The 24,896-nt window shown below is 37.1% G+C and overlaps 1 protein-coding gene across 1 annotated transcript in view; it reads right to left on the bottom strand.

Annotated features, from left to right (window-relative positions):
• Nucleotides 1–24,896, bottom strand: part of LOC106123551 (sodium- and chloride-dependent glycine transporter 1-like) — an 81,445-nt gene that overhangs the window by 16,277 nt on the left and 40,272 nt on the right. Inside the window, exons 5-8 of the mRNA XM_013319948.1 lie at nucleotides 21,301–21,433; nucleotides 12,197–12,331; nucleotides 11,127–11,236; nucleotides 329–563 (exon numbers count right to left, since the gene is read on the bottom strand). Of these exons, the coding sequence (XP_013175402.1) occupies nucleotides 329–563; nucleotides 11,127–11,236; nucleotides 12,197–12,331; nucleotides 21,301–21,433 (613 nt within the window). The remainder of the gene's footprint in view (nucleotides 1–328; nucleotides 564–11,126; nucleotides 11,237–12,196; nucleotides 12,332–21,300; nucleotides 21,434–24,896) is intronic.

Genomic DNA, 24,896 nt, shown 5'->3' with positions numbered 1-24,896 from the left:
TTGCTACGGTATTTATAAAGCTGACTGTACTTATGACTGAATGTTATATTGATGTTAAACATTTATACGGTAGTTAAATAGACTGATAAAATAAATAGAGCTTGGATTCATTTATCGTTTTTATTTCCGAAGCTGCTCCTAAATGGATTTAGCCAAAAATGTTACATAAACCACTTTTATTCCAGGTTAACGAACAATATCAAAAATTTAATGACAATATAGTAGGTTTCCTGTAACAAAACTACAAGGGTGTCAAAAGTGCACGGAACCGATTCAAGATAAAATTGTTCGTGCTCTCCTTCTTTAACAGTTACTAATATATCCATACCTGTGAATCCAGACCAAGTGCCAATAGCATCCCAAAGAAAAGAATAGACCAAAGTGGCGAAAATGACAGCCTGGTGACCACCTCCGGGTAGACGACGAAGGCACCAGCACCCTGACCCACTACGCAGTCCACGCCCATGTTCAGTTCGTGCGCCAGGAAACCGATCACCGAGAAGATGACCAGACCCGCGAAGAATGACGTCACTATGTTCGACACAGCCACAATCAATGCGTTACTGTAAGAAAATGATATTTATTACATATATTTTTTTAAATTTAATGGTAATAACCAGAGTGAAAGATCAAGATTCTAACTATAATACTTTCAAAGTATCGATAAATAAATGAACAGAATTTTAAAATGTAATGTGCAAAAAGTGATACAGTGGAAAAGGCTGTAACTTGACGTCATTCACTATTCATTTATTACAGAAATATTAAATGTGAATAAGCCGTAATATTACACCTTGCAACCTTAAGACGCTGCTGTAGCAAAATGCGCTTACTAGAAAGCGTAGGACATCTTAAAAGATTTGCTAAGTCATATTTTAGTATGTGTAACTTTAGTCCTTTAACTAGATTCTGGTCGAACAGATTCATGATAAGATAAAATTTTCTAGAATTTTATCTTTAGTAAATATGCCTATTTCGGTAGAAAAAGCCGTGCATTTGCAAAACTACGATGAAAATAAGAAATCAAAAAGCTTTATTCGATACATATCTACAAAGGTGGGCATTAACTCGTTAATCTGTTAAACTGTGTGCGGCTGTGGCACGGCTTCAGGCCAAAAACACCGCCCCAGGCCCCGACGGGATCCCCGGACGCATTTGGGTCCTGGCGCTACGGAACGGATTAGACAGCAGGTTCCGAGAATTACTTTCTCGGTGCCTCAAGGACCATACTTTCCCAGGTGACTGGAAGACGGGGAAACTCGTATTGATAGGGAAGGCGGGAAAACCGCCAGATTCGCCCTCGGAATACCGCCCGATCGTCTTGCTCGGGGAAACAGGGAAGCTTTTTGAGCGCGTTATTGCGACTCGTCTCTCCGAGCATCTCGACCGAGTAGGGCCGAATCTGGCAGACTGCCAATATGGTTTCCGGCGCGGCCGCTCCACCATCGATGCTATTGCACGGGTGCGGGCCGTCGCCGAAGAGGAGGCCTTAAAGCGCGGCGTCGTGTTGGCGGTATCTTTAGATATCGCCAACGCTTTTAACACGCTGCCTCACGCATGTATAATGGAGGCCCTGCGGTTCCACAGGGTCCCGTTATACTGGCGTGAGACGATTAAGGCCTACCTATCGGACAGGACAGTGGTTTATCCCACAAATACCGGACTAGGACAGAGAAGAGTGTCGTGCGGCGTTCCACTAGGTTCTGTTTTAGGGCCACTATTGTGGAACGTCGGTTACGACTGGGTCCTGCGTGGCCCGACTCTCGGAGGCGTTAGCGTCGTCTGTTACGCGGACGACACACTGGTGTTGGCAAGGGGCGGTAGCTATTGGGAAGCGAGCGTGGTAGCTACCGCCGGAGTAGCCCAGGTAGTGGGCAGGATAAGGAGACTGGCCCTGACGGTGGCCTTGGAAAAATCCGAGGCCCTGTGTTTTCACGGGCCTCGCCGAGCGCCACCGCCAAGTGCCCACTTGATTGTGAGCGGAGTTTCCATCGGCGTCGGGTCCACAATGAAGTACCTGGGAGTTGTGCTCGACAGCCGGTGGAACTTCAGAGAGCACTTCCGGCGGATGGCTCCGAAGCTCGCGCGCACTTCGTTCGCTCTGAGCAGGCTATTGCCTAATCTGGGCGGACTGAGCGCGAGCTGTCGGCGCCTCAACGCCGGGATTATAAGGTCGATGGCCCTGTACGGGGCCCCTATCTGGGCGGATGCCCTCGAGCGCCACAATAAAGCTCAACTGCGCAGGTTGCAGAGGGTTGTGGCGCTTCGAGCGGCAAGGGCATACCGCACCGTTTCCTGCGAGGCGGCATGCGTCCTGGCCGGGACTCCCCCATGGGAGTTAGAGGCGTTGGCGTTGGCGGACATCTACTGGAAGTCGGATATGCGGGTTCGCGCAAGCGGACGGTCGCCGGCTGGGTCGCGGAAGATTGCGAAAGTGTTCCCGTGACTCAGCAACATGGCGAGGAGGGCCTGAGGGGTTTTAGTGGGTATGGCCGAACGACTGTAGGTGAGCCCCACAACCCCTGCGCCACTGCACAATTGGCCCGGCGCAGGGGTGCGGAACTGCATTTCCCCTCGTAAAAAAAAGGGTAGGTATGTATGTTGCAGTGACATCTATCTTACGAATATATCTTCTATATTCTATATCTATGTTACATTATATTTTAAACATATTTTATACAATACAATATTAATTGGTCAAGTATAAATTACAGATCAATAAAAATTATATATATGAAGAGATGACAATATGTCTTACGCTGCTATATCAATAGTATATCTATCTCTCTCGCATCTCAAAATCTATCAACAATTTTTTTTTGCCTGAATCCCAAACCGAAAACTCTTTTTGAACACTTATTAAAAATTTTAATAACTATGCAAAAAAATCACTTTTACTTCTAAATGAGGAAGTTCTTCGAGTTTTCACAGGTTTTATCATAGTATTGTAGCATTTTAAAATCTTGATGAGTTGCGACAATTTTTATAATTAAGTGCCGTGGTTTATAATTTTTTTTTACACAGTAGCATGCCAAAGTTGGTTTAAAGTGTTCCAAAAATTCAAGGAAACAGTCAAAGTAATCAATTTTTTGCTTATATTACGAATGTCTTGATCCCATTTTAACTGTAATAAATATAATAGCTTTGTTATTTAGGTAGCTAATACAAAAAAAATGTAGGTATGTGTTCATATTTGTAGCTACAGTGTCTAATCATATGTTGTAGGGTATCAAATTATAAGAAAAGCTACAAAAGTTAATGTAACTTCTAAGCAAAAAGAGTTGGATTTTTTTGAATTTTTCACCTGGGTCATTTTTAAAAACCTGGGTCTACAGACTTGAAATTTTACATAGAAGTTCCTGTTTGCTGTAATGAATGTATAGTATGCGAGACTTTTAAATAAGCCAACGCCAATTGTTTGCACGTTCATAATCAGTCAACTTGCTGAAAATATAATATAATTCATATATCAACAACTGAACGTCTTCGTTTGGTGCCATTTCGAGAGGAAGTCTAGAGTCTAAGTCTAGAGACTTAAAAATTTGCATAGAGGTTTATGTTACTTAGTAGGCGCCTACTAAGAAGGGAAGTTTTGAAATTCATCCCCGAATGGTCCAAAATAGGGATCCATAGTTTGTAAGGTGCAACGTTATTCCTTAGGCGGAATTTCATGAAATAAAAGTTAAATGCTTTTCAATACAAATTATTAACTACGTCTTCAGGCTTTTTACATATTTATAATTTTCAAATCTGAAAATTGGAGTCTTAGTTCGTATCTGTATTTATTTTTCATAGCGTAAACACGAGATATACAGACTTGATGTTTCGTGTATGTGTTTCCATTACTATGTAGTTGCTCGCTGTAAAAGATTTTTACAGCGAGCAACTACATAGTAATGGAATTATCTTCTAAAGATCTAAAGTGGTGGTCCAAAGTTTGTATTAAGAGATGTCATTTCTTCAGCAAAATTATCTTAATAAACGATTAACGAAGTAAACTTTTGGAATAACTGTGACCACCTGTGCATATCTGTAAAATGTTAATTATACCCGAACGTTTTTTATTAGGTTTTTATTCGAATTTTCGAGGCGTTGTCGAGGATGGATCTGCGTTCGTCGCTCCTGCGCAACCCCACGCGCCCGCGGGGCGTGTCGCGATAGGTAGCGACTAGCGCACGCATGCTCTTTCAAGTTTTTAGTTCAAGTGCGATCGTAGAAAAAGTTAGTATATTTTATATCTTTATCATTGAGAAAATAAAAACACACTTTCTGAATTTCAAAAAGAAATTAATTATTTAACAGGTTAAAAATATACGATCTGTTACAGTAGAAAAGTAGATTACATTTAAATGTATGTATGTATATATAACGAATTGATATAATAAAAAAACTGGTCAAGTGCGAGTCAGACTCGCGCCCCGAGAGTTCCGAACAAACCTGTAGGGGTATAAGTAAATCCTATCACTACAATCGAGTCATAGTTAAAAAGAGTAATAAGTTTATAATTTTAAAAAATTATATGCGATATAACAAAATCATTAAGGTTTTTCAGAATTTTTCCTTTATATGTGCTATAAGATATTGCTTTAAGCCAAATTTTAAGATTTTAGGTCGAATTAAAGTAGGTTTGATATCCTTGAAAGTAGTTGCGAGTTTTGAAATATGCGGTTTAAATTGCTTTTTCTTTTGATTGCGTTGATGATAAAAGTGTGTTTATTATATAATGAAACTAAAAATTTACTATTTTGGGAATTTACCCATTATGTGTGTTATAACATCTTGCTTTATGCCAATTTTGAAGAATCTAGGTAGTCTGGAAGTACCCTTTAGATTTTGGTTTTCTTGCAAGTAGTTTAGAGTTTAAAATGCCAGTTAAATTGCTTTCTCTTTTCATTGCGTTGATATAGAAGTTCGATTTTGTTACAGCTTAAAGGTATTATTGACTTGAGCATTTGATATGAATTTCTATATATTTTTTCATATGATAGAACTAAAAATTTAAGGTTTTTGCAATTTTTCCTTTATCTGTGCTTTACGATGTTGCTTCGTGCCAAATTTCAAAATTCTAAGTTCACGGGAAGTACACTGTAGGTTTTGATTCCCTTGCGAATGTCGATAATTTGCGTAAATTTGCGACATAAACGGTTGTATCTTTTGATTGGGTTAGATTAGAAGTTTTATTTTTTCACAGCACCTAGCGACCGCAGACCTGAACATTTGATATAAATTCCAGCTTGATATCTTTAAGCGTTTTTGAGAAAAAGGGTCTTGACAGACAGACGGACAACAAAGTGATCCTATAAGGGTTCCGATTTTTTCCTATGAGGTACGGAACCCTAAGAATAGTTGAAAAATAAAATTAGGCTATAAAATAACCTTTTCTTAACACTTAGTCGATTCCTGGACCATACGATAACAGTATTTGCGATCCTCTATAAAACCGACTATACTCACGTACAGTCAGCGTCATATAGATCGTCACAGACAAGATATGCAAATATATAGGTACACCAAAAGTAATCAATTATATCGGTACAACAAAAGTCCTCAAAATAATAGATACATTCACCCTGCTCAAATACATCGGTACATACACAGCGTCAAATATATGAGTACATGCAAGATGCTCATAAATATCGTAGCAGCCACAGCGTCATAAGTAACGAAGCAGTCAAGGTGCGCAAAAATATCGGTACATTTGACAAAATTGAACTCTATCTCTATATACTTGTGATACAATTTGGAATAAACTACTTCTGTTACATTCATTTGACACTTTGTATTAACATTATAGGTTGTCCGGAAAGTTCGTTCTGATTTTCGATATAAAGCTTAGAATAGACTGTAGTTGAAGTGGATTCATTTTCGGATTTCCACCATTATCAAACGTCACAAAAATGTCTATATTGTAAATAATTTCATTTCATTGGTTGAGATAAAAACTAATTTTTAAAATTTTGGCCAAAAATAAAAGACGTTTTAGGTATAGAGTCGTACCAATATAATTTAAAAACATTTCCAAAAATTTAAGAGAACAGGGTTTCAATTTTCCTTATAAAGCGGCACGAATTTACTGGGCAACCCAATATTTTTCTTCTCCTGTCATAACGCTTAAATATATTATAAAAGTTTGTCACGCCGAATATGACAGATACGTATTAACTAATATCAAATTTTCCCTTGTCACAATATATATAATACTAGTTTGGCGCAGTATTCTAGTGTGTTTGCCGTAATATGTAAGTTTACCGGTTCGAATCTCAGGCTACTTTTTTTTTATTTTATCAATCACGGGGTTATTTTTTCATAACCAGTAAAAATTTGGTAATGTAAAATTTTGCTCGACAATTTTTTTTTATAATTTTCGCTGTCGGGTAGAAAGAAATTTAAATAAAGTTAACAACAATTAGGTCAGACCATCGCGGGTGAAGTGAGTGGGCGGAGCGTGGATTGTCTTTGCGGGTTTTAAGAATGGTACGCCCGGAAATTATACGTACAAGTGTTATCGACATATGTGTGCGCGCCCACGCACACTGGAATGTTTATTGCAATCGACCAAAAATTTGATGTAGTTTGGATATTGACATTCAGTTTTTTTCTTTGTTTCTTAAATATAATCAGTATCAGTAAAAGGTAAAAGTAAAAGTGTTATTTTTACCGATACAAGGTTAACAAACATGAGTAATAAACAAATTACATGCCAATAGCATCGCTTTATCTCCTTCATTTTTGTTTGAAATAGAAAAGTACTTTAACGGTCAAACTCATTAGTCCAAGGCAATATCAAAAAGTACCTTATAACTACGGCGATAGAGTTTAATTACATGTGCTTCGATATTAAAATTAAAAAGTTTAAATATCAAAAAAAAAATAGTGGCTTGGGATTTGAACCGCCGACCTTACGTACCAACAGCGGCGAACGGTAAGGCCACGAGACCAAACTAGCATATATGATGACAAACTTAAATTTGATGTTGGTTTTATCTACCTAATATCTGTCATCCGCGTCGAACACTTTTAGTAAATTTTGAAAAATGGTTTGATGCAAAGTGTCAAATGAATGTAACAGAAGTAGTTTATTCCAAATTGTATCACAAGTATATAGAGATAGAGTTCAATTTTGTCAAATGTACCGATATTTTTGCGCACCTTGACTGCTTCGTTACTTATGACGCTGTGGCTGCTACGATATTTATGAGCATCTTGCATGTACTCATATATTTGACGCTGTGTATGTACCGATGTATTTGAGCAGGGTGAATGTATCTATTATTTTGAGGACTTTTGTTGTACCGATATAATTGATTACTTTTGGTGTACCTATATATTTGCATATCTTGTCTGTGACGATCTATATGACGCTGACTGTACATATATTCGTCCAGTGGCGACACCGACTAGTTTCAAGCCCAATGGGGACTAACTCTCTCAGGGTGAGTGGGACTGGTATTATTTCTAATTATCACGGGCCGCGTCCGCGACGAAAGTTTAAATAATTTATTTGCGATCCATTAAAATAACAATATTTACAACACCGTGGTTAGGTATGACAATTTCACAAAAAAATTTGCATGTATCGAAAATAGGCGAAAAATGAACAAGGGTTGTGGTAAATCGTCATGCCACGATATGTCCATATTCTCACATACGCTTCAGAATGCTGGTAAATAAGAGCGAAGATGTTCGTATTGCGTAGCACCCTGCTAAGATAACAGTGAACTTCACTGGTATTCCTATTAAAGCATACAGATCCACCAGCACAGCCGCCTTGTTGGTTGTGGCTGGCGTCCTACCAGCAGATCTAGAGGGCAGCCGTGCTGGTGCAGTGAGCAAAGCGCATGCATACCTGACCTGTTTGGAGTTGAGTTGGCAGAAACTAATAATTTGTTAGTTAAATTAATTAAATTAAAGAGGCTGCACGATATGAATATGGGTGAATCAAGTATGTGTAAATGCGGTGAGGTCAAGGCGGATGCTCACCATGTTCTGTGGGGGTGTCCTCAGTATCTAGACCTGAGAATTAAGATGATGGATGGGATTGGTCACCGGGATGCCGGTCGGACTATCCGGATCTAATCAGCAACAGGGAGAACTATGGCTACATTGCGTAAATTCGCATATAATTGGTACCAACAAATATGTACGCTGGAGTGGATGTTCGACGGCGAAGATGTGTCGTCAAGCCTATTAGAGGTCCAGTGACTTTCACACCAAAGAAAAGGGCGAAATAACATACTAACTAACTAACGACGTAGGTGCGTGTGGAGCTGAAGTCGATCGAAACGCGCGCCCCTCCCGTGGTTCGGCTGATATATCGCCTGCTACTATTTTTTAAACAGGAAAGAATTTTTCATTCCGCGTAAATAAATTTTCCAAAAAACAACTCATAGCTCATATTTACTATGGGTTTCTGATACCATAAACTTAGTTTCAAACATATTGTTATCTCTTTTTTATCAAAGATAATGACAGGGATAACTACAACATATCGTACATATCGTAGATTTTGTTATCAGAAACCAAAAGTAAGTTGTGGATCTCTGTCAAACACTTAACCTCTATAAATTTATTGGGTAGACGACGTGGTATTTTGTGCGTATTTGATTTTGTGCAAATTTGGCGCTGATGGTAACGGTATGTAGCGGTGGTGTGTAATTGAAGTACACTACCGGACACATCTATCGGCCCACCTAGTGTTTTAAGTTTTGACGGTCCCTAGCTAATAATAAATCTTAGGTGGAGCTATAAGTTTTTATGCAGTTTTGTAGCAGATTTATTGGTATGTTTAATCCTTTGGTATGTTTTTTTTTATTTTGTATTCAGAATTATGAAACAAAACGCGACAGCGTAACGTTAATTTGGGACTATTACCTGGCTTATGCGGTACCATGTTACGTTCTTCGAACAGTTCGAGGGCACACAGATACTACATGTAAGTCGTGTAGTTGATTTTGTATCGGAACTGAAGTCAAGTGTTCTCAAGCTAGTTGTAAAGATAACCCTTCTTGTCTTTCAATTGCTACACGATTTCGTGGTTTTCCTTCACGATGAATGAAGCCGCCAGTCTCCAAGCACCTTTGATGAAGTCTTCGGACGGTAGTAATGCTGAAATTCAGTTGTGCACTCACATCTTTTTGGTTAAGCCCAGTCTATAGTAGTGCTTTAGCTCTAGCGGCTATTCAGGCCCAGTATTCAGATTTTTTAGACCAAAACTGGTTAAACGTTAAGTAGAGTCTTTTATGGAACCAATAAACAGAAACATCAAAAAAAAATCGCGAATTAAAAAAGTTTTCTGCTCCTTTGGATCGTCGAAAACAATTAACAGACTCGGATTTTCTTTTTTTTTTCATAATTAATAATTCGAAATTAAAAAAAAACTTATCAAAGGTTTGACCATTAAATCAACTTCAAAACTGAATTGCATAAAAACTTATTGCCCCACCTAACATTTATTTTTAGTTAGGGACCGTCAAAACTTAAAACACTAGGTGGGCCGATAGATGTGTCCGAATGGAAAAGTGAATATTACACTAATATTATAGATAGTATTAACTGACACGTAAATGAAAGAGCGCGTTCAAATTGGAACGTAGTAAAAGCAATCTCTTCCAATCCATTGCCTCGTCAATTTATAGAGATCAGTGCTGTTAAATATAAGGAGGCGAGCGATGTCCGCGGTCGAATCCGCGCGTCTTCTTTGCGTCTCACCTCCTTTATCCCCTTAAAAACACGAAATTTAACTAAAAGAGGAAACTAATTAGTATGTGTTCTTCCAGGCTAAGTTCTACATCTATGTCAAATTGCAGCAATATTCATGCAGTCGTTTTGGTGATACCTTCAAACAAACCTCTATCCATCCATCCAAACATTCGCATTTATAATATTAGTAAGATAGTACGCCACCGGCTACGGTATTCCATGACTCATGCAACCAGTGGTCAGGGCTGCAGAGATAAGAACTTCCTCGCTATGCGCGCGTTTCTAAAATAAATGCCTTTGTATGGTGTCCTTAATCCAACTGTTTAGCGAGAGCTTCTTAACATGTTTGTCGAAGCTCTTCACTATCAGTTCGTTCACCGATACGCCTATCGGAATGATGATAGTCGTTTGATTATTATTATTACTAGCTATACCCGCGACTTCGTCTAAGTGACATACTGTCTTTGAGTAGAATTTTTAATGTCTTAGGCTTATTATTTTACTTAAAATTTTTAAATATTTCAACACTACAACAAAACATAATAAACTTACAAAACATATTCCCTTGCAAACATCATCATCATCAGCTCGGTTTACGTCCCCACTGAGGGGCTCGGAGCCTACCCTATGTCGAGGGTACCATAGAGCCTACCATATTGCAAGTCAAGTGCTTTACCCCCGAGCCACCGAAGCTCACACCTTAAAAAGTAGCCTAACATTTACATAAATCTCACATATGTATTCTGACACAGACTTTTATACCCTACTGTTATTTTGCAACATTGAAGATAAAAATTTTATAAACATTGAACGTCATGTTTATTTCGTTTCGCTTACACGACAAAATTTGAAATTTGGTAAACTGATACTGAGCCTAAAAAGGACATGGGTAGACTACTTTTAAAAGCGAAAACAGGGTTGTAAGTGGCGTGGAAATTTGTATAGAAGTATCGGCATTTTTACAGTTAAAAGCTTTAAACTTATTTTTTAGGCTGTTACTTTGATACATTCAATGTTTGTAAAAATTTTACTCTTAAGGGTAAATATAATAAATATATAAATATAATTATATGGAATAGGGGTTGTAAGCGTGCATAGGAACATGTGAGGTTTATGTGAATGTTTTGTAAGTTTAATACGTTTTGTAATAACCTTTTATAAGTTTTAGTTAAATTATTAGCCTAAATAATTAAAATGCTACCCAAAAACAGCATTTCACGTGAGCGAAATCGCGAACACATCTAGTATTATATAAGATATTAAGTAAGAAAAGTAAGTAGTGAGTAAGGATGTATTATTGAAAAGAGATAATTCGTGATCTCAACTGCGAAGGTTTGGAACCTTTGAAAAAATTTGTAAAAGGAGAATAAAACAGAAAACATTTACTATGGCTATAAACAGAAAATGTTTTGAAACATTCGACTTACGTGTAACAGTTGTTGGAAAAATTGTTATAAGATGAAAGGGTTATCAGTCCTCCCCAGCCCGGGCTCAAAGCCGGGCATAACAATGTTTGCACCACCGCGTCTTCCCAGACCTACGAAGAAATAATTTTTAAAACACCACAATTATAAGTACTGTGCCGGAATGATTGAAAATGTAGAAACGGATGGAATGGAATTCGTTTCATCTTGGGGGTTCAAGTTTGAGGAAAATGTGGAAAATTGCGGTTGAGTCTAAGGCTGAAATTTGTAGTTCGCACTTAAACTTTGCTCTGCCTCAGCTTATACTTATGCTAACTTACGCCAATCCTATCTTAGGCTTTGCTTGGACTTTTCTTTGAATTCGAATTTATAGTCCTTATGGGCTGACCAAGTGCTATGCCAGAGCTAAGACAAATTTTGACATTGTTTCTATTCGCGTAGTATGTTTTTGGTAATTTACAAAATAAATATCAATATTTACAAAAATAATATTATATAATATTTACGAAACACGATCCTTATTTTTAACCTTATTCATTTAATCGAATAGTTGTGTTTAATTTTTAATTTACTATCTATATTATGAGCGAAACGATGAAATTAACTCTTGTATTGGTAGTCGGTAGAACGGAACAAGATTATTTGACTTGACAAAGTAAATGACAACTCAATATTACTTATCTGTTCTAGAGTTAAAGGTTAACCTTTAACTTACTTCATTTTGTTGTTGATTTTAGACGATTTTTTCGTTGACCCTGGCATAATCTTACGGACTCTCGATACTTCTTCATATATTTGGTTTTGGCTTACGACCTATCAAGGATTTTTCGATGGATAAATTTAAATGGATAGATTGGATTTTGCCTACAACAGATAAGTAATATTGATAGGCTTGGAACATCGGCTCGGTAAGAAGTTTCCTAATATGATCTATTTATTTTAATATCCAACGCTTAAAACGCACCACTACGCTATTTAAAATCGCTGTCGTATGAACAGATATGCACATGGAATGAAGGAAACTATATGCTGTTAAGTTTGCTATGTTTAAGTCATAACAGTTTGATTATTACCTGCACATTAGCTAATTGACTAAAATCAGGTGTCAAATAAAAGAGAATGCCAGTAGAAGCTCCGGGTAAGGTCACACTTCGGAAGAACAAAATCACGAACACCACATAAGGAAACAGGGCAGTGAAATAAACGACCTGTGAACAAAAATAATAAATCTGTTAAAACATCGGAAGTCAATTTATAATCGTATTCCTCTTCTTTCCATTTTCTAATAATCAAAGGACGGGAAGGGGAGGGTTACACGGTGGAGGACGTGTAGGAAAAGGAAATCTTTGGAAGTATAACTTCTTTATAAGCGAAGGGTATTAAGATTTTTCTGTCACGAAAAATCGTTACGGCCGCGTGGAGGGACTTTTTCTTTGGTTGTGTTTGGTTACGCTCCTGATTCACCGATTTTGATATTTTTTTATTCGACCGGTAGTCACGTGGTTCCACTACACTTGTCATGTGGTTAATTTTTTTTATATATCATAAACTGACAAGTAATTTTTGAGTTATTCTTAAGGCACTGTGCGTAGCAAAATGCGCTAACTAGAAAGCGTAGAACAGAACATCTAAAAGATTTGCCTAGACATATTTTTGTATGTGTAACATCAGTTCTATAACTACATTCTGGTCTAACAGAATCACGAGTGGATAAAATTTTCTCCATAAATTTAATGGTCGTTTTTACAAGGTCTTAGTTCAAGAGCGATCGTAGAAAAAACCAATGGTATATTCTCATAATATTACATATCTTCAGCATTGAGAAAATAAAAACGCACTTTCGGAATTTTGCGAAAACGCAGACCCGCGTGGTCGCCGGCTAAGTCGGCATGGGAGCGGTGCTCTCCCTTGTGTCGGTCCTGTTAGACAACGGTCTTAGAACGTGGTTCTGGCGGGAGTATTCCGCGGCGCGGCGGTTCCGTTGGGTGCGCTAACCCGCACTCAGGGGAATTTCCTTCGGGGCAACCTGTCTCGGTCGTAGCATGTCGTTGTCACGTGTAGCGGTGTAGCGGCCGGGACAGGGTCTTGTATTTAGTGGCCGGCCCAAGCCAAGGATCAGTCACTAAAATCCCGACAGTAAAGACGTTAAATCCCGTGGATACCAGCGGGCCCCCACGGCAGTACGCCGAGGTTGGTACAGAGGGCTCTACCTGCCGGGAACACCCCTTTCCCTCACACTTATGGTATTCGACGGATAATATCTATGTAAAAAGGACGAACGCTTGGGAACCGTGCCTTAGATGTGGCCGGGAATCACGTTCTCTCGTTGCGACTCGCCCATGGGCCTGGAGAGGCAGCTATCTACTGGAGAGGACTTGGACAGTCAGCTTCATAAGTACCGTAGCAGACAAAATATGCAAATATATAGGTACACCAAAAGTAATCAATTATATATAAGAACAACAAAAGTCCTCAAATTAATACATTCGCTCTGCTGAAATACATCGGTACATTCACAGCGTCAAATATATGAGTACATGCAAGGTGCTCACAAATATAGTAGCAGCCACAGCGTCATAAGTAACTAAGCAGGGAAGGTATGCAAAAATATCGTAACATTTGACAAAATTGAACTCTATCTCTATATGCTTGTGGTACAATTTGGAATATAATATTTCTGTTGAATTGTGTTCTTCTGTAAATATCGCAACAACGCGCGCGGTCGCACGAACACTGCGCTCCGTGTTATATTTTGTTTAAAAAGAGATAAAGTGCAGAAAATTAATTTACATAATTATGATACAATCAACTTAGTTTAACTTATTGTGGTTGTGACATTTTTTTTAGTGTTGTGTGCCTTTTTCACCAATTATCAGTGGACTAACAATTAATATTTGGCAGTGTCCCAGTATCGCTTAAATGTCATTATACAGAGTTATTGCACTTTATAGAACAGTACGCAAATCGCATCATTGTCGTACTGCAATTTTGTATAGTACTTTGAATTCGATTTATTCTACTCTGTGACACCTATGCTATTGCAATAATGATTTGAGACCGATGTACCCACTCTGTAAAAAAAGACGAAGTGGTCGTCTGCTCAAACTGCAAAAAGGGTTTTCACTACCATTGTGTTGATTTAACAACATCTTTTTACAACAAAAACGCTCGCGAACTAAAAAGGTCATGGAAATGTCCTCTGTGCGTCAACATAACTAGGCCCAAGGGCGACAAGACTCAAGCCAGTTTGCGAATGTCGTGCATCTCGTTGCTCAGACGAATTGAGGGTACCATTATCTCTAATATTTAATAAATCGTTGTCGCAAGGAGTGTTCCCCACTATTTGGAAAACTGCACATGTGATCCCAATCTACAAATCAGTTACTAAAAACTTATGTGAAAATTATCGGCCAATTAGTATTCTAAATAGTCTCGCGAAAGTTTTTAAGTCTACAATCTACGGTTACATTTATTTTTACTTTTATCTCTCTATATTGTCACTTTCACAACACGGTTTTGTTAAGAAAAAGTAGACGATAACAAATCTTTTAGAATATAAGAACTTCTTATGTAGCGCTTTTGCTAAAGGAGGACAAGTTGACTCCATATACACGGACTTTTCTAAAGTCTTTGACAAAGTCCCACACAACCTGCTGTGCGCAAAGTTCAATAAATATTATGGCTTACATGGAGCCTTGCTGCGATGGGTAGAATCATATCTAACAAGAAGAAGTCAGGTAGTGTTTATAAGAAATTCAAAGTCGACTTCGGTAACAATAGCGTCTGGTGTTGGTCCTCTGTTTTTTAATATATTCATCAACGATCTTGTCAGTCAGTTACGCTGTCGTTGTCTACTTTACGCTGATGACCTTAACATTTTTAACCTTATACAAGATAACCAAGATTCTAAACTATTACAGGGTGATTATAAACCATGAAAAAACTAAGCTCATGCACATAAATTCCTCCAAAAATTAAATTGTATACCATTTGTGATGAAATAAATAACTTACCACAATTAAAACAAAATCTAAGGCCAAATCAGTTACGAAATCTACCTAATTCTCCTAAATATAAATTACCCACTTAAAATAATGCCTATGGTATGCGAACTTGGCAGTATCTCATGCCGCAGCTGCTTAACGATTTGGAAAGCGCCGTGCTTGACCAAATCGTTAAGAAACCAGAAAAATGTAAAAGCATTTTGAAATCGGCACTTTTTTTTAAATAACTTATATTTATTGCAACTTGACAATCAATTGTTTTATATATCAATTCGTTTTTGTTTCGCTTTTTTGTCTTTCTATTATAGCCTGAAAAAACCGTTTAATCTCTGTTCTTTTTGTTTAACATAATTGTGAAATGGTTAATCACGTCTGTATTTGTTAATTTGCTGATCTTATAAATTAATAAGCGACCAGTAAGTACACCTAAACCTGTGGGTTTTTAGTACTCCTGTCTAACCGATGTTTTATTTGTTATGTGAAGTTTTTGTATAATAAATAAAAAAAATAAAAATTAAATCGTATTTTACTGTGGTGTCAAAATAACAAAATGGTGCTAAATATAAAAAAGTGCTTTATAATATATTTTAGTAACAAAAGAACAAAATCTTAATATCCATATAAACTTGATGGTCATTCACTAGAACACAAGAATATAATCCGAGATCTCGGGGTTATTTTCGATGACAAACTAACATTTCGTCAACATGTCGAACACATCTCCAAGAAAGCATATCAGCTAATAGGTTTCATCTCAAGATCAACAAAGGGCTTTTGTAAATATCAAAGTTATCTAAGTTTATATAACACCTTAGTTAGAACAGTCCTCGAGTATGGATCTGTCATTTGGTCGCCATCATATATTATACATTCTACTAGATTAGAGGCTGTCCAAAAACAATTTCTTAAAAATACTAAGCTATAGAACGGGACATGGACGTTCTTTAGGATCTTACACTGCAAGATGTAAAAAATATAACCTAACTACTTTAGAGATAAGTCGAAAGCGCCAAGACTTATTATGGCTTCATAAATTTATTCATTCGTCTGCTGATACACCTACTCTTCTAGCCGAAATCGACATAAACACGAGGCCCGTAACTAGGTCTCAAAAACCATTCCCACTTTGTACTTATAAAAACAACACTTCCTATTAAAACCCTATTGTTAGAATGAGACGTCTATATAATAGTACATCGAACGATCTAGACATCTTCAATCCTAAATATGTGGTCTTCAGAAATGCTGTGTCAAAAATACAGCAATAACAATGTCTAGTTGTCCTCATCCCTCTAACCCTCATAATTGTAACAGTTTAAATTTAAGTATACGTAATTAATTTTTTAAGTGTTTAATCTGCTCTTTTCATCCTTTTTACATTTGTATAATAATTAGATCCTAGATTCTTAATATTACTTCATTTGTTTGTAAATATGTAAATGGTGTTAAGCTGTATTGTGTCCCAATTAAAGAAAAATAATTTAACACTCTATATGAACATTATTTTCGTTCTGATGTTCGATAAGTAGCTTAGAATAGACTGTAGTTGAAGTGGATTCGTTTTCAGATTTCCAGCAGTATCAAACGTGACAAAAATTTCTATATTGTGAATATTTTCATCTCTTTGGTTGATATAACAACTAATTTTGGATATTTTTGCCGAAAGGTATAAGATGTTTTGGTATAGAATGGTGCCAATATAACTAAAAAATGTATCCAAAAATTTAAGAGAACAGGGTTTCAATTCTATTTAAAAATCGGCGCGAACTTACTGGGCAACCCAATATTTTTATTTTCCTGTCATAACGCTTAAATATAAAAGTTTGTCACGCCGAACATGACAGATACGTTATAACTAACATGAAATTTTGCCTTGTCACCACATATATTAGTTTGGGCCAGTATTCTAGTATTAAATTATTCAAACTTTCGTGAGACATTATACTAAACTGATATATAAACACGGCTAAACACTTACGTGACACACTGCGACAGTGAGCGCCGGGCCGCGTCCGTGAAATAATACTAGTACCACTCATCCTGATGAAGGGGCCCCGATGGGCTCGAAACTAGTAGGTGCCGCCACCGGACGAATATACGTGAGTAGTTTAGCTGTGTTTATATATCAGTTTAGCATACTTGTATGTTCGCCGTAATACGTAAGTTTACCGGTTCGAATCTCAGGCAACTTATTTTTTTTTCAATTTATCAATTACTTATACAAGATTATTTTGTATTACCTGAAAAAAATTGGTAATGTAAAATTTTACTCGACAATTTTTTTTTTATTTTCACTGTTGAGTATAAAGACATTTAAATAAAGTTAAAAACAATTAGGTTAGACCATCGCGGGGTGAAGTGAGTGGGCGGAGGGTGGATTGTCATTGCGGGTTTTAGTTTTATAAATAGTATTCGCGGAACCTATACGTACAAGTGTTGTCTATGCGTCTATGCGTGCGTGCCCACGCACACTGGAATGTTTATTGCAATCGACCAAATTGATTGATTTAGTTTGGATATTGACATTCAGTTTGTTTTTTGTTTCGTAAATATAATCAGTATCTATCAGTAAAAGGTAACGCGATACTTTTACCCGTACCATTTATCTACTCATGTGGTAGAACTAGGCGTAATAAATTTATACAACATTTATCAATAACAAACATGAGTAATAAACAAAATACATGTCAATGTCATCATCTTTAAAATGAAAGGGACTACCAAAGCTTCATCTCCTTCATTTTGGTTTGAAATTGAAAAGTACTTTAGCCTTCGAAATCATTAGATCAAGGCAATATCAAAAAGTACCTAATAACTGCGGCGATAGAGTTTAATTATGTACATGTAACGCTTCCGACAGTAACCGTCTTAGTGCCATACATTTTTTCGCAATTTATGTGAAAAATGCCAATGATAATTACTCTATTTTTTTTTGATATTTTAAAGTAAGAGAAAATAATGTGTAACTTTTGAAAAAATGTTTCAATTTTCAAAATTTTTTCAAATTGTAAAACAAATTACTCAATAACCCTCAGCACTGCCGCTGGCGGAACTCAAAAACACATCGACGCGTGAATCCATACCGCGCATCTGGCACTTTTAGATAACGCACACGCAGGCGCGCCTTGGTACTTAATTTAAACGGTTAAAGTTAAAAAGCTTAAATATTAAAAAAAAAGAATTAGTGGCTTGGGGTTTGAACCGCCGACCTTACGTACAATGGCGGCGAACGGTAAGGCCACGAGACTAAACTAGCAGATACGATGACAAACTTAAATTTGATGTTGGTTTTATCTATCTAATATCTGTTATCCGGGACAAAAATTATAGTAAATTTTGAAAAATGGCTTGATGTAAAGTGTCAAATGAACAGAAATAGTATATTTAAAATTGTACCACAGAATTATAACTATAGAGTTCAATTTTGTAAAATGTTACGATGTTTTTGCATACCTTGACTGCTCAGTTATTTATGACGCTGTGTCTGCTACTATATTTATGCGCACCTTGCATGTAGGTACTCATATATTTGACGCTATGAATGTACCGATGTTTTTGAGCAGAGTGAATGTTTCTATTAATTTGAGGACTTTTGTTGTACTTATATATAATTGATTACTTAGGTACATACATAATTGGTGTACCTATATATTTGCATATCTTGTCTGTTACGGTATTTATGAAGCTGACTGGACAGTGGCAGCTGCGCCTCTTAGGAGGCAATCGGTGGAGGCATGCGCTTGAGGTCGCACTCCCCAGCCAACAGGTTCTGGCGGAAGTGTTCGCTGACGCCAGAAGAAGGCTTGGCAGGCGCCAGAACAACGGCGCCGCGAAAGAGGGGGCGCGGACGCCCCATTACAATGAGCGAGTATGCCGGCCTCGCGAGGGCCAAGGCGGAACTGAACGGCCGCAGCCGTTGTTACACTGCCAGTCAGTCAGTAATTTTGACCCATGACTTTGGCCGCGAAGAGTTTAAAAAATTTTACCTCCCTTTTTTGACCTTTATTGGACAAATTAAAAAAAAGCTTTAATGACATAGTTAGTTATCTATTCTCAAAAGATTTTATTTCATTATCAAGTGATTGAGCTATAGAAATAACATCTCGCCATAAAACATATGGACCTTACCCTCAGATCTTTAGAAGATGAATTTCTCGAAAGTAATTTCAGAGCGTTCAACTACGTACTAATAGAAACCCTAACGCAAAATATCAAGGGTCTTGGTCTTGTATCTATGCTATGAAAAATATCTGTACGTACGAACTTAAACCCTAATTTTTTAACCTTTGGAGATCAAATTTGAAAAAAGCTTGAAAGACGTAGTTAATTATTTGTTCTTAAAAGTGTTTATCTCAATTTTCAAGACATTCTGCTGAAGTAATAACATCTCTCCATACAAACTTTAGACCCCCACTTGAGACCTTTAGAAGATGAATTACGCAAAAATATTTTTAAAAGCTTAACTACATAGTAATAAAACCCATATGCTAAATATAAAGTCTCTATGCCTCGTATCTACGTTATAAAAAATAACTATAAATACGAACCCCTCATTTTTTGACTTTACAACTATAAATTTGTAAAAAACCTGAAAAACGTAGTTAATTTTAATGTTTATGTTGAAAGGCATTTATTTTAACTTTTATGAAATTCATCCCAAAGAATAACGATGCTCTATACAAACTTTGGACCCCCATTTTGGATCTTTAGGGGATGAATTTCCCTTCTTAGTGAACCCCTACTAAGTAACAGAGACCTGTATGGAAAATTTGAAATCTCTAGAACATCTGGGCGTTTTGGCTGTTTGATAAGTTGAGTCAGCCTGTTTACTCTTTTATACAGCGTGTCCCAAAATTCAACGATAAGCCGGTACTGGTGTATAGCCATTTCAAGAACTACAAATATGAACATATTCCTGCTTTTTTTTATTGGCTACCTAAGTAACATAGCTATTAGTTGCAATTAAAAATGGGACCAAAACATTCGTAATTTAAACACAAAAAATAATTTACTTTGACTGTTTTCTTGAAATTTTAGGACATTTTAACTTTTGACCGACTTTGACATCCTACTGTGTAAAAAAATGTATGAAAAATACCACGGCACTAAATTACAAAAGTATGCGCAACTCATCAAAATTCTAAAATGCTACAATACTATGATAAAACCTGCGAAAATTCTAACAAATTAATTATTAAGTAGTACAGGTGATTATTTTGCTTAGATATTAAGAATATTATTAAGTATTTAAAAATGTGTTATTGGTTACAGATTCAGACAAAAAAAAACTTTATTCATAGATTTTGAGTGCGAGTGAGATAGATACTATTGATAAAGCAGCGTAAGACATTATTATCATCTCTTCGTATATTACCATCCAGGTTTTGTCTTACTTTTGTGTGTCGTGCCGGAGGCCTAATTTTAGACTCCTAATTTAGGGGAAGCGATTTTGACGGAGGACGGACCACATTGGACCTCTATCGATTGAAAATAGGCAATGCATCTGGAATTGCGGGCTATGCGCAGAGGTCGTTTCGCTATTTTGGCAAATTCATGTGGCCGCCTGCTCGTATGCCAGATTATATGATAAGATCAAAGGCTCAATGTCATTACCACCGGGGTTCTATGGATGGACATCCGCCCGATTTTCTTACTGAGGATGTCTTAAAGACAGTCTTTGCAAAACCACTGGCGGGAACTAACGAACTCCGTCAAAGAATCTTAGATGCTGCAGAAGAGATAAACCTACGGGGATTTAAGTAAATAGTTTGAAGGTCGTGAATCGGTAACTGAAAACACATTTTTGAATACTTGAACAAATTTTTATTATTAATAACTAAGCAAAATAATGACTTTTAGTTCTTAGAATTTTCGCAGGTTTTGTCGTAGTGTTGTAGCATTTTAGAATGTTGATGAGTTGCGCCAACTTTTGTAATTAAGTGCCGTGGTACTCTTCGTACATTTTTTTACACAGTAGCATATCAAAATTGGTCAAAAGTTAAAATGTTCTAAAATTTCAACAAAGAGTCATTAAAAATTTTAAGCATTTCAGTGAGCATCGATAAATAACAATTAGCAGAAAAATTGTAACCGACTAATTCTTACTACTGATCACGCGAAAGTATCGCGTCATTACTTATATTTAAGTCTCGATTATTTTATTTTCTACATACCTTTCCTGATGATTGGACTCCCTTGAAATTACAGAGAAATACGATTAGCCAAGCAGCGAAGAGACACACAGCCATAAACCAGCGAACTTGGCCTATTTCCTCGATTCCCGAAGATAATCCTAGAACTTTGTTACTGAAAACAAAAAGTTGTAAAGATACTATTAGTACCTAAAAAGAAGGATTCTAAATTAATAATGTTTATATTTGCTGATTGCCTGTTAACAAGCGGAATATATGTATTGTAAATACACCTTGACTGCTTGTTATCTCAGTATGTAGATTCCAGTCTAGATTTAGGCGATACCCATTCAATTCTCTATTGTTTGAAACTGACTGCATGTCGCGTGGCTGAAGTGGGGATTATAAAACCCAGTTCAGGCTCAATCAAGCACACTGATGGTGAGTGGTTTAATGTTGTCAGACGCTCAAGAATAAGCGGTCACCGAAATGGAACCTGTAGTTATTACAATTGAAATGGGCACGCTCCCAGATTTCATGACATCAGGTATAACACATCTGATGTATTAATCTGGATGTACAGTCAGCTTCATAAATACCGTAACAGACAAAATATGCAAATATATAGGTAATCAATTATATAAGTACAACAAAAGTCCTCAAATTAATAGACACATTCATCATCATCATCATAATCAGCCTAGATTTATCCACTGCTGGACGTATACCTCCCCCATGGATTGCCTTGCCTTTCTGCGGGCAATGTGGCCGGCCCATCGCCACTTAAGGTTTGCAATTCTTCGGGCAATGTCGGCTACTCTGGTTCTGCTGCGGATCGCATAATTTCTGTCGCGATCTCGCTGAGAGACATCGAGCATTGCCCTCTCCGTTGCCCTTTGAGTGACTTTGAGCCGCCTAATGTTGCCCGCAGTGAGGGGTCACGTCTCGGTACCATAAGTCATCGCTGGCAACACACACTGGTCAAAGACTTTCTTGAGGGTCTTGGGACGAGACGATATCTCGCAACATCCCCAACGCTGCCCATCCGAGTCGGATTCGGCGATTAGCCTCCTTCTCGAAGTTGGACCTACCTAGCTGGACGGTCTGTCCCAGGTAGACATATTCGTCGACAACTTCAAGAGTGTGGCCTCCGATGGTTGTTGGAGTGGGTGGAACATGGATATTCGACATGACCCTCGTTTTATCCATGTTCATTTTTAGACCCACTCGTTCGGAGACTCTATTAAAGTCGTCGAGCATTGTACCTAGTGCCTCCATGGTCTCAGCCATGACTACTATGTCATCGGCAAAGCGTAGGTGCGTGATGTACTCGCCGTTGATATTGGTGCCTAGTACTTTCCTAATTTCCTAATTTAATATATGATTAAACTGAAAATAAATTTTATTGCATATTTTCCATTTGCAGACATCTATGATTTAGTCTCTTTTTGTTATAAGCAAAGCTTACGTTACCAAAATCTCCATAACTGACGATGAAATAAAAACAGTAAATGTCAACGAGGCTTGTTACAGTATATAAATGAAAATCGAACCCAAATTGGCTAAGCTGTCTAATAGATTAGCGCGCACAAACAAACAGACAAAAATATAACAACTATTGCGTAGTTTTGTTGTGATGTAACATGGTCTAGTTTAATTACTTAATATAAGTACCACAAAACTGTTTACATTTCCGGAAGGGGCGGCAACATTTGAATAGCCTACGGGCGTCAAATGTTTTAATCCGCGACTAGCCTTGTTCACTGAACCATCGCGGATGTCCTCCAGGTCTGCTGAAAGGACGCTAGCCGCACCCGGTAAGGCGGCTGTGCTGGTGGACCTATAGGCTTTAGTAAGCAAAAACAGTAAGGTTCACTGTTATCTTAGCAGGGCACTATGCACTATGAACATCTTCACCCTTTCGTGACAGCATTCTGAAGCGTACATATGTCAGAATATGGACATGAATAGCTTTGTACAGAAATTTTAAACTCACCTACGATGTAGTCGTGGCACGAGACATTTTGAGAATTTGTGATACCTAACCTTGATGTAGTAATAAACATTGTAATTTTAATGAATCGCAACAAGTGTTATCGTATAGTCCAGGAATCGCCTTGGAATTTAGTAAATGTTATTTTATGGCATTATTTTATTTTTCATTTATGTCAATTCTAATATGTATCTGTATTAAATAACATATACACATATTAAAAAATACAATCAGTAGCTAAAGTTAATATATTTTTATTTATTTATGCAAAATATGCTGAGCCAAAGCAGCGGTTCTTGCAGCTTAGCACGCAGCGGCTCAAATCTACTGCGTTCAAAGGAAGTTTCCGTTACGCTGCTACTCGGTGCTCGAACAACATTCCCCCGCCAGTCAAAAGCGCGCGAACAAAATTAACCTTTAAAAATATCTGCCCTATCTGTTCTGCATTGCAACGCTTAATTGTAATTTATTTGATTTTTTCTTTTTGATTGTGTTATAAGTGTTGTAATGTTTTTGAACGGATTAAATTTCTTATTATTATTAAAACATTCAAATTCTTTCGAAACTCCGAAAGTGTGTTTTTATTTCCTCAATGTTGAAGATATGTTATAAAAATATATCATTTGTTTTTTTCTACTATCATTCTTGAATAAAGACCTTGAAAGAGCGAGGGTTCGCTAGTCGCTACTTATCGCGATACACACCGAAGGGCGCGGGGGTTGGGCGGGAGCGACGTGCACAAGTCCAGGGGGTGGAAACTTAGAAGAACGACGATTTGTATGGAAAGTGGCGCCACCTTTAAAATTTTAGTAAACATCATTTCATCTCATGGCTAAAAAGAAGAAACATCATTTGTGTCATCGAGACATTCATGTGTCATCAAATCGCTACGTTTTTTCGTATTTCTATTTCTGTTCTTGTATTCTTAGTTAAATGTTGTTTCATTCATTTTGTTTTTGATTAAAATGTGTTTTCGTGAAAAACGACGCTGTACGCAACTGTGTTTTAGATGGACTGATTATGGTAAGTTAAAATTCAATAAAATTTTTCACGTTATTCCCATACGTCAGACTCATTTAAACATTTAAATATTTTCGTATTTTGGTGCAGTTTTTAGCACCACAGTGATTTATACTTTCCGGTAATCATATTGAATGGTGCCCTACTTCTAATACATTTTACATATCAGTTCCTATAATTGACAGGAAATCACATTCTGTTTGTTTGTTGTAGGTGCATATATACACGGTTTCCCCCTTCCTGAGAGACGGTCAGTGATGTTTAGAAAGTGTGTGCCAATCACTGGAATTATAGAGCCATAAACTGATGCGTCTGAAATTAGTAGGTGGGTCCATGTGTGTATATGTAAAAAATATTTTTTTTATTTGTAATTTTTTATTGTAAAGAAAATTTGCTTGCCTATGTTGTAAGAGAATATGTTCAGAGTGTTTAAACTCGCAAATAACTATTATACAAATGCCAGTTGCCAGCTTGCAAGTGACTGAAAATATTTTGGGGTTTGGTTTTAATTACAGGGTATGCATTCTTTTGTGTTCCCGCTATACTATTTATTACCGTAAATGTAATGTTCAAATATATATATTAAAAATTAAAATATTGAGCTGATATCTTGAAAGTCATTAAT

This window comes from Papilio xuthus, unplaced genomic scaffold, assembly GCF_000836235.2.
Source record: "Papilio xuthus unplaced genomic scaffold, Pxut_1.1 DF826115.1, whole genome shotgun sequence".
NCBI lineage: Eukaryota > Metazoa > Arthropoda > Insecta > Lepidoptera > Papilionidae > Papilio > Papilio xuthus.
This window is presented reverse-complemented; position numbering and strand designations above follow the sequence as displayed.